General features: G+C 41.7%; 1 protein-coding gene across 2 annotated transcripts in view; it reads left to right on the forward strand.

Moving 5' to 3' along the window:
• ZNF217 (zinc finger protein 217) overlaps window positions 1–14,669 on the forward strand; it is a 145,651-nt gene that overhangs the window by 74,719 nt on the left and 56,263 nt on the right. For both annotated transcript variants that reach the window (XM_069243625.1, XM_069243626.1), the window contains exon 5: window positions 8,999–9,129. In XM_069243625.1, the coding sequence (XP_069099726.1) occupies window positions 8,999–9,108 (110 nt within the window). In that variant the 3' untranslated portion in view covers window positions 9,109–9,129. The remainder of the gene's footprint in view (window positions 1–8,998; window positions 9,130–14,669) is intronic.

A 14,669-nucleotide genomic window follows, 5' to 3' on the forward strand; every position in this document is an offset into this window, starting at 1 on the left:
TCCAGTACCGCTGTGCGTGGAAAAACAACGCATGGCCTGCCCGGATCCGAGTTTGCTGACCAGATCGACGCATCGCTGTCCTGCAGAGAGAAGAAACGATGTGCCCGACCCAGCGTACGGAGAAACGGCGCACTATCCTGCTCGTGAGTGGAATCAACACCTCACAAGCCCTTTTTGACAAGCACTCGCGCGTACGGGGTTATTTTTGACGCGCCCAAGGTACTTTTTCATGCTGACAGTGTTAGTGTGCCTTTAAAAGTACTTAAAGGCTCTTTTTGCATTTTTATTGATAACTTGACTTGTGTAAGGTGGATTTTTGTCGTTTTGGTCTTGTTTTGTTTAGATAAATATTTCTATTTGTCTAAACCTGGGTTGTGTCATTTTGTAGTGTTTTCATTAAGTTATTGTGTGTGTTGGCACAAATACTTTACACCTAGCGCTCTGAAGTTAAGCCTACTGCTCTGCCAAGCTACCAAGGGCGGGTAAGCAGGGGTTAGCTGAGGATGATTCTCTTTGACCCCGAGTAGAGTGAGGGTCCTTGTTTGAACAGGGGGTAACCTGACAGTCCACCAAAGACCCCATTTCTAACAAACTTGAATTGTATTTTGTTTTGGTCATTGTGCAAAGGTGCTCCTTGGAGTGCACGATCAGTGTATAAAAATTTGAAATGACATCTTTTCTACTGGGTCTTGACCAGGTGTGTCAATCCTGTCATCTGTTCCAGTGTTGTCTACTCTAATTACACACACACACAAAACGGGGAGTCTCTTGCTGCGGGCTCTCCTGCTACTTCATAGATATATCCAAATATTAGTAGAAGCCACCTCGCCCACAGTTAATAGAGGAATGCTTAATCCGAAGTCCCTTCCCCTCATTTGGGGAGGTAGATACCAGTTGAATCAACTCAGTTATAAGTTGGGAGCTCATATAAAGTTTTTGTTCTGGATAAGCGTGGAGGTCCTGTTTAAGTCTTTGCTAAATAAATAAAAAGGTATGGATATAACCTAAAAGTTATTTCTTCACTCAAAGGGTATCTACGCCATAGTTTAAAAACAGATAAGGGTATGTATTAAGATGCACAATGGTTGCTATCTGCATCAAAAGCATAGTTCACCAGCCCACGTGAGTCTCTGACTTTCTTGGTGTCTGTAAATTCCCTGCCTACATACTTCACTCTTGTGGAAAACATACCCTCAAAAGTAGCAGTACAATCATACCTGTCAATTATTTATGTAAAGGAACCTTTTGGAGTAGATCAAAATTATTAAAATAATTACTTTCCCATATGTTATCAAATCATTGTTGCACACCACTTTGTGAACACTTCATACATACATTTTATCACAATAACTGCAAATATTTAAGTGTTGCAGGTAGACTCTATAGTGTTCATGCTTGCTGGTAATCGCTCATACCCTCTTGAGGTCGACATAGCAGCATTGAAGCCCTGTATTTTTATATGTTGGTATGTATCTGAGCTTTTAACAACTCGCCTCACGCCCATCACTACCACTCGCTCGTGGGCTTGCTCTTCAAAAATCCTTTGTTGACATTGGTAAATGGTTTACGTTTGTGCTTCCTTGGGGAGGTTTTGTTCCCATTGCACTTTTGCTGATAAATCTGACTGCGAGCGAACTTCTTTTTCCTTTTGTGTCTCTTCACACTGATGCTCATGGTGGCCATGGCGCTTTGAATCGACTCGCTTATGTGAAACTGTTTGACTTTTAATTTTCAGTTTATGTGGCAAGAAACGTCCAGTTAAGAGTTAACAACGCTAATAGCTCTAGCTCTAACTCTAGCAAATGCTAGACCCATTGCATTGCAAATGATTCTTGCACTTTGGTGTACAAGTCCTTGGCTAGGAGGGAGTGTACACTTCTCTGTAGTCAAACTCTTCAGTATAAAGTAAAAACAGGGCTGCTGTCCCTTAATGTGTTACAGATTCTTTTCATAGGTCGTTCGTGATTGAGTGCACGCTTGAATCTGCACTCGGAACAGGTAAGTTTTGGGTGGAATTGGCCTTTATAGCAGGAGGTCATGTAATGGACAAAAAAAAAATCACAAGCCATTGATACTTGTAACACTTATGGCTGTTCCAAAATGTGGCCCATGTCTGGTTAATTGCTGTACAAAGTCTGTACTGCATAGAGTCTAGCAAGTAGTCTCAACAACACACCAGTACAACAATACAATACAATCTGTATGACAGTACAAACCTACAGTTTTTCCAAACTTTATTTCAATCCTCGCTTTCACTAAATGTATATTTTGAGCCAAATTCTGTGGTTCAAGATTGTTTTAGTACCAAGTTTGTACTGTCCAGGCACCTAGTAGTTCTTTAACATACTCCAATCCAATTTGTATTGTGTGCTTGTAGAGGTGTATCTGGATTGTGTGTGGCTTCCCTTTAGGGGATAAAGGGAGGTCGGTGGAGGGGAGGAAGAGGGGAGGGGGGGTTAGAGAATCGCTTACATCATCAGTGTTACAGTGCAATTTTTAGGTTTTATGTGTGGGTCAGCAGGGTATACATGAATGTTTTATATTTCTTCCTTTAATCAAGACGCTTTTTCTTTTGGTGATTGCCAGGCTCTTTTTATTGTGATTTATATTGAGAGTTCCCCACAGATGTCACATAGACTTATACATAATGAACATTAATTTAGGTGTACAGAATGTTAGTGGGACCCAGCAATTTCTATTTCTGATTATGAAGTTCAAAACAGTCCCGCTCAAGTCCATTTTGTCCCAGATGTATTATGGTCAGTTTATGTATTCCTTGTATTGATGTGTCATTTAGTATACTCATTGGCTTATTGTATCCCAACTCAAATCTATCTATTTGTGTATCTTGTATTGATCTTGACTCCCTGCCACTTAATCACTGAAGCCTACTTTGTCAGTTTGAAGACATTTAAATCCATTGTTGTTCATAATAAAGCAGTTTCTTGGTAAAACTGTCACTTTTCTTATGTCGTTTGAGAATGATACAAGATGCGTGCCCACAGACTTAGTGTCCCGACTCCAGAAAGTGTTGTGGTTTGTGTGTGGTTTTTTTCTTTTTTTTTCTGCATCTTGTTGTACATCTACGCTTGATTAAAAGTTTTACCTTCCTTGTTGCCGTGCCTACATAATGTAAGTTACAAAGGCAAATTAACCTATGTATCACATTTTATGAATCAAAATTAGTGTGCAACTTTAAAATCCACTGTTTTTCAAGCCTAATTCTAACTTTTTAGTTTTTGGTGTTGAGGCGCACACGTTGCAGTCCCCACAGGTATAATGTCCCCGTGATTGGTAGGGGGTTGCCTAATAATTTAATGCCAATGTTGGCTTTGATGTTTCTCTTCTTTGTCTGTGTGTAAATTATCGTATCCAAGTTTTATAGTGTGAAAAAGTTAGTCCTAAGCAGTTTGTGTGGAGGACGGGGGCAGATGGCACTTCCTTGCCGAATGAGCCAGATTGATGTCTGATTCCAAGACTCTTGAGGCTACTTGTACGAAAGAATTGTTTTGCGACTCGCAATTTGCGAGTTGTAAAAACCTATGTTGAACAGTGTCATTGACACAGTTTGCGATTCGCAACGGGGTCACAAATGCCCTACCTCATGAATGTTCATGTGGTAGTTCGCAATTTGCGCCCCCCCCTTTGGGAATTCCCCCCTCACCATGGCTGTGACTGCTTTTAAATAAAACTGTTAAAAAGAAAAAAATGCAGCCTGTTTTCCTTATAGGAAAACAAGATGCATTTCAAAAACAAAAAATTAAACTTTTTCGCTTCATTTTTTCAGAGCAGGCAGTGGTCCATAGGACCACTGCCGGCTCTGCAAAAATGTTTTTACTCCCATTCACAAAGGGGAAGGGGTCACATGGGGACCTCTTCCCGTTTGCAAATGGGTTAGCACCAGTGTGAGGGTAGTAGCGAAGGGACTCCTGGGACACCAGGGAAGGGCACCGGGGCCCACAAGCCACACCCGAAACTAGGTGGGTAGCCTTCGCGGGAAGGGGTAAGCTTCCTACAGTTGTACACCACTAATGTCCCAACACCTCTTTACTTTGTTAAAAATGTTGTCCTTTGGGGGGGCCTTTCGAGCCCTAAGGGCACTGCCACACCTCCGCTGCACGAGATCTGTAAGAGTCACAGCCACAGGGGCCACACGCCTGCAGCACCTCTACAGCACTCCTGAGGTCCGGCAAAACAAAGTGCTCAACGAGCAAAAAATATACTAGGCAAGCTTCAATTTGGTTCAATTAAATATACCAGAGAAGAGGCAAAATGTACTGAAAATAAGTAATGTACCAAATGTGTCCCAATAGGACCCTAGTACTTGGGAGGCAGGAAAGACAGATTTGGGCTTGAGGGAAAAGCTTTCATTTTGGGTTCCAGGAAAAGTATCTAAAAAGTCAGTGCTTTCCCAACTCCTACATCTGGGGTGTATGCCTCCTACCTCCACCAACTCCAGCTCCAACACTTCCAGCTAAGTGCACACTGAGAGAGCCCGTACGCCTCCATTGAGCCTTCAGACCTCACAGCTACTCACCGCTACCTTGCTTCACCACCTTCGTCCGCGACAGTTGGGACGAACGAGTCTGCAGATGTTCCTCCGAAGTTTTCTCTCCTCGGTGTGCAAATCGCTTGTATGGACATCTAAAGGAAGCTAAACACCCACCTGTTAGACCTTCCTGTGCTTTCTCTTGCAAGGAATTCTGCTTTAGATACATTGAGGGAGACATTGGTCCAAAACAGGTGTTTAGAAGAAGCAGTACTGCTTACCTCACTATATGACTAGATGAGTTGTGGTTCTCATTAAAGGTACATTCTGCTCATGTCCCTGCATGTTACGGAAAACTATTCACAAACCTGCTTTTTCAGGGTTACTGGTGTTAAATAATTGTGGAAGGCCTTATATGTTTTTGCCACCAATCAGAAGGCCTTCTTGTTGATAAAATAGGTTCTTTCAAAGCTAATCGGCACCCCTTTTGAACATATTCATAGTCACCTTGCAGCATTGTTTGTGGAAGGCTATATACCAGGGGTCTCTATCCTTTTCTGCAGTGAGAGCTACTAATACTCAGTGAAAATCATTAACTGCTGAAGGCTAAACAACTCACACATTACCAGACGCAGCCATTCCCAGCTTCATTGACTGTAAGCCTAATGTGCATAGTGCTAGATACAATGGTTTGAACAAAATACTTTGACTAGGAGCACTATGACAGGGCTGCCATGTCTGCTCGCCACTGGGAGCCAGAGGCCTGCTGTTTTGTGCATGTGACACTTCAAAATGGGAGAAAATTAAAATGAAGAGTTAACTTAATGATTAAGGTAATTTCATTTTGATTTTCTCCCATTTAATAGCATTCAGAAACATAATTTATTCTCGCCCTCCAATATTGAGTTGACTAGCACTTTAAATAAGAGTTAAATACCTCAGTGCTTCAGTTCTTCACCTCTGTGCCCCAACCTGGCCCATAAATCAGACTCCAGCACTACTCATTAATAGGCTCTGCTATCTGCAGCCTGATGATGATAATGTAAAATAAACAGTCTTCCCTAACTTTAAAAGGAAAATCTGACTGTGCTTGTTTAAAAAAATAAATAATAATAATAATAAATGAATAAAAAAAACTTAGGGCCGCAAGCTACTCAGAAGTTGTCTGGGAGCTACTGGTAGCTCACGATCCACTGGTTGGAGACACCTGCTATATACGCATATATGGTTACTGAAATTCAGCATTCATATTCCCATGAAGCCTAGACAGTATTATATAAGAGCAAGGTGGTCATTAGGACTTGCCCATTTATGCTTGCCAAGGTAGTCTCTGATTTTCATGTTAATCAAACTATTTATCTTCTGATATTCTCCTTCAGCTGGAAGGTCTTTACACGCTCTTGATGCAAGAAAGGTTCTCTAATCCAATCTTGATAAGATGAGACGCCCACAGACCTAGCTATCTCTTTATAAATTATGGGCCTCTTCATCCACCTCTAAGCATTATTAGTTGCTGGATTCTTTTCTTGCATAGTGGTCTGTTATTAAAAAGCAAATCTATCTTTACCAGGGTAACCCAAGGTACATTTCTAGTAGGGTAAAGCTGCGACCACTACTTTCAGGACTAGCATTACCATAGTAGAATATTGTAAAACTGCTACATAGCATTAATTTACTTCGCAGTACTGCTTTGATTATATTCCAGGGTAGATGCCCAAGTAGGGTCAGCTTCATTCAGGACTCGCTTTAGTGAAATAAATAAGTTTCATACCCCATCCCCCTTCATATTTATTTATTTAAAATAAAGAACTGAAGCGACTTCTACTGATGGGCCATGATGCGATACTGGTAGAGTGCGTTTGTCATCATCTTTCTATATTTTTCTAATAAAATGTTTTTGATTTAGAATTAAAATAAACTGGCCTATATAACCTACAGTATAAGATAGTTTGAAAATTTGAGGCAAGGGGAACCCTAAATTATGCAGCAGGGTTGACTAAATTATGCTGCAAAAATACACATTACCTAGCATAATGAAGCACATTTTTCTTGAATTACTCTTTTGTTGTGTCATTTCTGCACATGGTAACATTGTCAGGGCAAATATTTCACATCATTAGTACCAGTTTAACAACAGAAATAAGTAATTGAAAGATGGCTAGTTAACATTTGCAAAGGGCTTTTCACTGTGTGCAAACATCTTGCCACATTTTTAGATGGAAACAATTTTATTTGAATCTGCAGATTTATGCAGCAGATGATGGATTATATGGCAAATCCATAATTATGCAAAAAAGGTATTGCCTCTGAATGGCATAATTCCATTGGCCCTGTGTATAAGTAATGATATGGCCCAAATGTTTGTTATTTTAACTAGATGGTCTATTTTTCAAGGAACCCTGCATGATGTGTGTGGATGAAAGGACTGATTACCTTGTGGCCATAACTTCAGCGTGCATGTTAAAATTAGTGTTAAACATTGACTTGGTCTGTAATCCGAGCTCCAGAAGGGGTCTTGGATATTTATATATGGACTTGTGGTGCAGATGCCAATTAACAGGTGTTCAGAGGGTAACACTGACAGACATTAACTGGCCGGTATAATGCAGGGTTTGAAAGTCAGCAGAGTATAGTTTTGAGCAAGCAGGACATTGGCGGTTTGTCATGATTGAAGTAGTCTGTGAAAGAAATATGTACAGATTTGGACAATCTGCATCAATTAGCATATTTTGGTTGCCAGTATGGGAGAGTAGACAGGTTACATGCACATTGAACAGTACAGCCAACAATTCCAAATAAAGCATGCAGTCGGATCTATATCAGGACAAACGCATATTAACATTCTAAGGACTTTGTTGTGTTAAGTGCAGACAAGGGTTGAAATATAATAGCTAAACAAAAGGATAGTGGCTCAGTTGTACATGGTGAATAACAAAATAGAAGTAAAATTAATAAGTAGACTCGTAAAGTAAACTAAGGGAGAGAGTTTGGTGTACTAGACGCTAGGCCATCTGAGGAGTTGAAATTCAGAGAGGAGTCCACCATTAGAAAATCGGGTGCATGTGTTTCACATGAAGTATGTTCTGAAAGGGATTTAAAACTTTGACAAAAAGGGTAATTCTTAAATGCATTGCAGAATCTGGAAGCATTACCGGAGCAGGATCTGCAAAGCGGGGATTTTTGCCTTGAGAAGTGAGATCCTTATTTTCCACGATAAGGGATGAATACCTCCTGAAATGGATACCTTCTTGGAGAGAGATTTTGGATTTCAGAGTTTGATCTTTGAATACAAAGCAGCCCGTTATCATGCAGTGGCATGCCTAAGGCAGAGGGAGTGATGTTGGCCCTGTTTCGTGTCGATGATCAATCTGACAGCAGTGAGGCAAGGCTTTCTTTCAAGACACTATTGAAGAGGGTAAAACCCTATGTGAGTTCGGAGATTATGAACGTATAATCTAGTTTATATTGCAATATGTTCTGTGTGCTGTTAAGGTTAGTTTTGAGCCGAAGGATACCTAATGATTTTGCAGTGGCAAATCAGCTTGGAAGTGATATCTGCTGAAATTAAGGAATCAAAGCCTGAGTAGATATATGGGTCGGATTTTGAACAAGGAGAAGCAAGTTCATATTCAAAGCATTGTATTTTAGATGTATGTGCTCCCTCCACCTTTGAAAGGTATGCACTGAGGATTTTATCTTGGCAATGGAGTGTTTGGGGGTAGGGAGGGTGAGGTGGCAATAGTCCAGTTTGGGAGGTGTTTAAAGCTTTCATTACGTAAGTGCAAGTATGATGATCTGTGGTAATGGTGTTGTTTGTGAGATAATAGCTTGCTGACAAAGTTTGACTATATCAAATACAGATAAGTGATATGAACAAAACATGCCTTTCTTGTCTCTTTTTTCTTTTTTGTTTTATGCCAACTAGATGTAGGCTTGGAGATTAAGTATCTTTTAATGTCCATTGGTAGTTTATGGAACAGTAACTTTTTGTTTGTTTTTTAAACAAATTGTCCTTTCATATGTTAATAGCATCAACTATATTTAAAACAATAGTCAAAATGACTATGCTCATAATATAGAAGTGCTGTTTTGAATTGCAGAATCTGAAGAAGCTAACTTTAGAAATGACAACAAAACAAATATTTTAATGACCGTATGGAAGTGTTTAGCATTATTGATCCAGCTACCTGAGAGGAATTTCAGGAGAATATCTTTGTTTTTTAAATTATTACTGTTTCAGTTTCAAGATGTGTGGTGCAAAGTGTCTAACACTGTTACAAAATATGAATATTTGAAACAAATGTGTATTGAGACCTATTTTGTTAATGCTGGTTAGCTATGGGATTTCAGTATTCTCAAGACCTTGATTCAAGTGCTTCCAGACGTTTGTGTTTATTTTACGCTGTAAATTTAAAAAAAGTTATTGTTCTTGTGTAATGGAAAGCTTAATATCCATGACCTTTCTTCTCAGTAATTGGTATTTTTCATTTATTTATATTTCTGTTTCAGGAAAAATGACAAACACTTATCAACATTTACCACATGGTATGCTGCAAAAGCGAAACTATGAGGGCCTTGTTAGTAAAGCACATTATGGAACAAATGATAAAAACACGTGATGAATTAGTTCCCAAGTCATGGTATGTAATAGTGTTATGTCTGCTGCTAAGTCCTGTGTTTTTATTTTTTATTTTTTTGGTTTAGTAGTTCTTATTTTTAACTTGATAGCTGTGCTCCTGGCTGCTAAGGCAGTCAAATCATAATTACGTATTTTGTTTACAACACTCTAGGATCGTTTTGCAGAGGTACATTTATAAGCATGTAAGGCCCATTCCTTGTTCCATACTGTAGGACTTGAATCATGTTGCTGTCAAAGTTCATATCTTCTCTTGTGAGACTAACTGGAAAGTTCTTTTTGTAATAGAATGTCACTTCATCCAATCCAAATTCTGTCTTCTGTGTGATAATTTTATCCCTTACAAAGAAATGCCTCACCAAGAATTTAACCTTATGGACATTGTTAAATGATTACCTGATAATGGTTCCACTGCAAAAGAGAGGTATCTTCATTGCAAAACATTTGAAAATAAATGCACGTTTGATCTGAGCCTAAAAAAAGTACTCTGCAGTATATCAACTTGAAATGTCCTTGTACCGTTTCAGAGAACTGCCCTTCTGTTAGGAATGTCTTTACCTAGAGGATGAGAAGTATCAAGTATTTGCCTTTCAAATTGCCATATGTCGTCTCACCTTCTGTGTTTTGTTGGCCGTAAGCTGTAAACATTTTATTGTCAAATAGCCTTCTTTTTTGTGACTGAGGACCTTGTGACATGAATTTCAGTGGCTGTTGATTGATGATTCAGTTTGGTATGAATAACCTGATATTTCTAGAACCTAGTTTAGCTGGAATTTTTACACCCCATCTTAACTAAATATTGTTGGTTGACAGGGTGTACTTTGAAACAGACAGAATCTTCTTTTAAACTCATCTTCTAACATTTTGTCAGTTTCACCTCAGGGCATAATAATTGTGTTTCTAAATAGTAAAGTGTTAGAACCATATGGCCAAAGGCTAAAAGCAATCCTTGCACATGTCTTCTCATAATTGGAAATGATTCAGTTGATCTGGAGGCTAGTCTAGTTCTTCAGCTTACCATCTCTGCTGTGTTTCTCTGTTCTCATCTGACCTAATGAAGACAGAAAAAAGGAATTTGTAACTGTTTAGGGGCAAAGGTACTGAGATTGAGGCAGTAGCGTTAAGTATCTGGCAGGTTTAATGAACAAATCTTCTGATAAATTCAAAGTCTTTGTCAAAGAATCTATTTGGAACTTTGGCTTATCACCCATACCATCTACAGCCACCTGCGTGCATGACTTGTGAAGAGCCATGTGCCTGGCAATGAAATATCAATAATAGACTTCATGCTCTTTGTTTCCCTTCCTGGTTCCTAAACAGTGTGAATGCCTCTGTGGGGAGAAGGTAAAGAATTGATGGATCCTCTTCTGGGTTGGTTGCATTTTGATCTTTTAGCAACTCTAACATTGGGTAGAGGGAGTAACCCTGCACAGCAGCACTGTCCCAAAACTCCTCGACCCTGCCTCCGAGGTTTTTAAGGAGATTTATTTACTTTAAAAAAGAAGGCACATTAAAACTACAGAAAGCCACTATGTCCAGAGAATTTTAGTTCCATCATTCTTTGGAACCACTTTGATTGGAGTCGATAAAGATGAGGAAGTGCAGCGCTTGAAAACTGAATATGAGACTTTTTTTTTTTTAAACATGAGATTGCCATAGTTAATATTCTGACTTACAAGTGGGATTGTTACTGTCCATCTTTAGAGGGCGGACAGCTTCATATGCTTGCTGCAGCTTACTGGACCTGTTTGAGATGTACATTTGGAGGTTTGTTCAATTTGCCACTACTTTGTATTGGCTCAGTCTACCAAACTTTAGTCTTCCCAATCAAAAATAGCGATTCCTGCAGGATTGGGCTGAATATTTCAGTTGTGTGGAAATCAGCCGATGCAGGCTATTTTGGTTGTGTGTGTGTTTTTTTTCTTTTTTTTTTTTTTCCTTTTTTCCTTTTTCCTTACATCTCGACGTGCTCTAATCGTGGGGGAGAGCACCACTTGATAACTTTCATCTGTGGTGGCAGATTATTATTTGGCATACTAACTCATGGAGTATTCAGTGAGTGATGTTGCTGGTCCACCCAGAGAGGTCCCAACTATGGTCCCTTTACAATGCTAGATTGAAGCTGCAGTTTAGACAGTCTTTTGAGCACAAGAGAACATCCCCCTCTGCTTAAATTCAAAGGTTTCAGAAGACCCTCCATCTTTGGAAGGGTGGAAACTGGGACTAGTTTTATGAGCATGGAAATTGCCATTTGTGTCCACAGAAGCATTACAAAGTATGGACTTCGTGGTGTCAGTACTGAGGAATTTTTCCTCGGACAACACATTTGCTGTGGCCTCTGGATTAAGAAATGTGGTCCTATGAAAGTTCCATGTCTGCTTGAATCCTGGGAAGGGAAGTGGGAAGCAGCTTTCAGTGTGGAAATTACGCTGTATATTTGTGAGTTCCACTTATATGAATGCAGCCTTGTTCCTGATTGATTTGTCTGAGATAAAGTCAATAAACTGTTGTATTCAAAATAGGCTACTAGGATTTAAGAGGCTGGGGATTTGACTACTGACCCTGATGAGGAAAGGGAGAGGCAGATTAAGCAAGGGTCCAGACCTAGCAGAAATCTTCCAGTGTTGTCAAGACAATTAATCTTAGTAGTTTGTCTCATCCACGGAAAAACATTTCTTTACGCAAGTACTAGCTATAGTCAGATCAGTTCCATTGCATGGAGCTATTCATTGTGCGCTCTCCCATGCATGGAAGGAAATGAATGAATAAGACACTTTTCTCAGATTGTTTTCCCAGACGCTATCCTATGGTTAAGTTTACAGTAGACTTTCCCTGCAGTAATGGAGGTCAGTTGCATGGGCAGCATAATTTCACAAGATTTCTTGCCTCCTAATCAAAACGTGGGGAGTTTGATAGAGATCATACGCAGCTTCTACGTTTTCTGTGAGAGCGAACACTCCCTACATCACCTGCACTGTCTAACTTCTCAGATAATTTCAATCTCTCGCAGATCCAAGAAATTAGGGAATTGAATCTGGTTCTTTCTGTAAATTTCAGTTGATCATCTATGTGCCTTGGCTGCTGCTGTGGAAGAAGCAATGGCAATTTGTCTCCTGTGGATGTGCTCCTGGAAGAGAGATGCAGTGCAGAAATCACTCCTGATTAAATTACTGTTTGACTGGTCTAAACTGTGGGCAACAACTAAAGGACGAGACCAAATAAAAAATCTGTTGACAACCAGAATCTCATAGCTCCAGTCTAATCCTTTGCTAAAACAATGGGCTTTGGATACAAAATGACTTTACCACCTGATTCTTCCCAGCCCTTTGGATTAGATGTGGTGCCTGGAGACCTCCACTCCCAGTACTAGCCAGCCACTTCAACTCCCAATCCCTCATCTCCAAAAGCACAACTAATTGGATGACGTCCCTGTGGGGAGGCCTCTTATGACTCTTTAGGGATACTTTGCGTCATTCAATAACTGATGTATAGGTCTTAGAAGTAGTCTCTCAGGGTTTACACAAACACAGAACTCATTTAACAATTGAAACTTCAAGCTGCAGATTTTTTTACCTTAGAATTGTCCCATATGCATCATACTGGATCTGGAAATCTTTCATGAGCAATACCCCTGAACGCCAGCAGGTGGTTTTCGGCTCCACATGGCATCGTCCACATCAAAACTGACATGCCTGTGCACCACCCCATCATGCTGATGTCATTTCTTTTTTTCTGATGGATACAGTTACTACCTGTGGATTCCTCACCAAAAGAATTCTCCCCTCGCGCCAGCCCTCGACGGAAATTTCTTCTAGCTCTGCACGTCGACGAAGACGTCACAATCGCCCGACTCCACGCGACGCCACATGACGTCATCCAGGCAATAAGAAGCCCTCGTCGACGTGCAGATGTCGGTTCCCTTTTTTACGTGCCCGAATAACGGTTGTTTCTTTGAGGCTCACAGGGAGCTACTGTTACCAACGGGCGGTTAGGATGTCGCAGCCTAGAAAATCCGGCTTTAAACCTTGTAACCAATGCGGGGGTCGGATGACGGTTACCGACCCCCACGAAAACTGCCTCTGGTGCCTTAGTTCCGATCATGAGGTCGAGGCATGCGGTTCATGCCAGTGCATGAACCCTAAGGCACTCAAAGAAAGAGAGGCAAAGTTATTCTTGGCCCAGTCCAAGAAGAAGAAAGAGAGGCGTCATAGGAGGAAGTCTTGGTAGAGATCCTCTAGGTCTCGTCATCACCATAGTGGCTCTCGGCGCCGTCATGGATCTCAGCGCCGAAAGAGCAAAGGACGGTCCAGGTCTAGATCGGCTTCTCCGTCGACTCGGCGTCGTCTGACATGGGAGATGAGCCCGACCGTCACCCCTCCACCTCCGGCTACCCCGACGTCACCTGGGTCGGTCTTTGAGGTCGAGCCTCCCCAGAGGCCTGAAGGTTCTCCTGGCCAGGAGTTACCTGGACCCTCTTCGGCAGCTTTGCCGGCGCCGGTGCAGCAGCAATAGTACCCGGCTTTCCCAACTCCGGGATCGGATCCTGCAGCGTTTTTGAACGCTATGTTTAACATCTTTGCTTCCATGGCGCCAGGTGGAAGTCACGCAGGTCTGTCTGGTCCTTTGGCCTACGAATTGGGTGTTCCGGCGTCTTTCAAGTCGGCGCTGTTAACCCATTTATGTCTGCTGCGCCTGAAGCGACGCCGATGCCTACGACGTCGATCAGGAGGCTACACCTGTTACGGCGCAGTCAGATTCGCCTCGGATCCCATTGACGTCCAAGAACGCTGGGGAGCCGGAGCCTCTTGCTTCGGACGAATCCGAGGTTCGGTGCTGACGGAGATCTTCAGCGTCGGCTGACGCCTTGTCAACCCCAGGCTTGGAGTCCAGACTTAGATCAAGGCGCCTGGCCTTTCGTCTCTTGGAAGAGGAGGAGTACGCGAGGCGACACCTGGAGGAAGGAGAAGTTGTAGAGCCCTCAGGTGACTTCCAGGGTCTGGACTCAGCTAGTGGCCTTGACACTACCCCGGAATGGGGTCTAGCTTCTCCTGGAGAGATCACAGAGGAAGCAGCTTCTTTCCATAAGGTCATTCGTAAGGCTGCGGACTTTTTGAACATTACTCTTCCTACTGCGGAGGTTAAGAGAACTTTATTGACAGAGGTCCTCCATCTGACATCTGCTTCTGCTGAGCCTCTTCTTCCATTCAATGAGGCTCTGCTGGACCCTATTAAGGATATTTGGATGAAGCCTGTATCCACCGCTGCGGTCAACAGAGCGGTGGCTCGGCGTTACAGGACGGCGCCTGGGGATCCGGTGTTTCTTTCCAGGCAACCAACTCTGGAGAGCCTTGTGGTCCAAGCTTCATGTTCCTCCAGATCCTCTCCTGGCTCGTTTCCTGGGGTTCCTGCTGATAGAGAGTCGAAAAAGATGGACCATACTGCTAAAAAGACATTTTCATCGTGCAGTATGGCCCTGAAATCTTCCAATGCCACATGCATACTGGGACGTTACATACATGCCCTTATGGAAGAGGCAAAGGGCCA

The sequence above is a fragment of the Pleurodeles waltl genome, chromosome 7, assembly GCF_031143425.1.
Source record: "Pleurodeles waltl isolate 20211129_DDA chromosome 7, aPleWal1.hap1.20221129, whole genome shotgun sequence".
In the NCBI taxonomy this organism is placed as follows: domain Eukaryota; kingdom Metazoa; phylum Chordata; class Amphibia; order Caudata; family Salamandridae; genus Pleurodeles; species Pleurodeles waltl.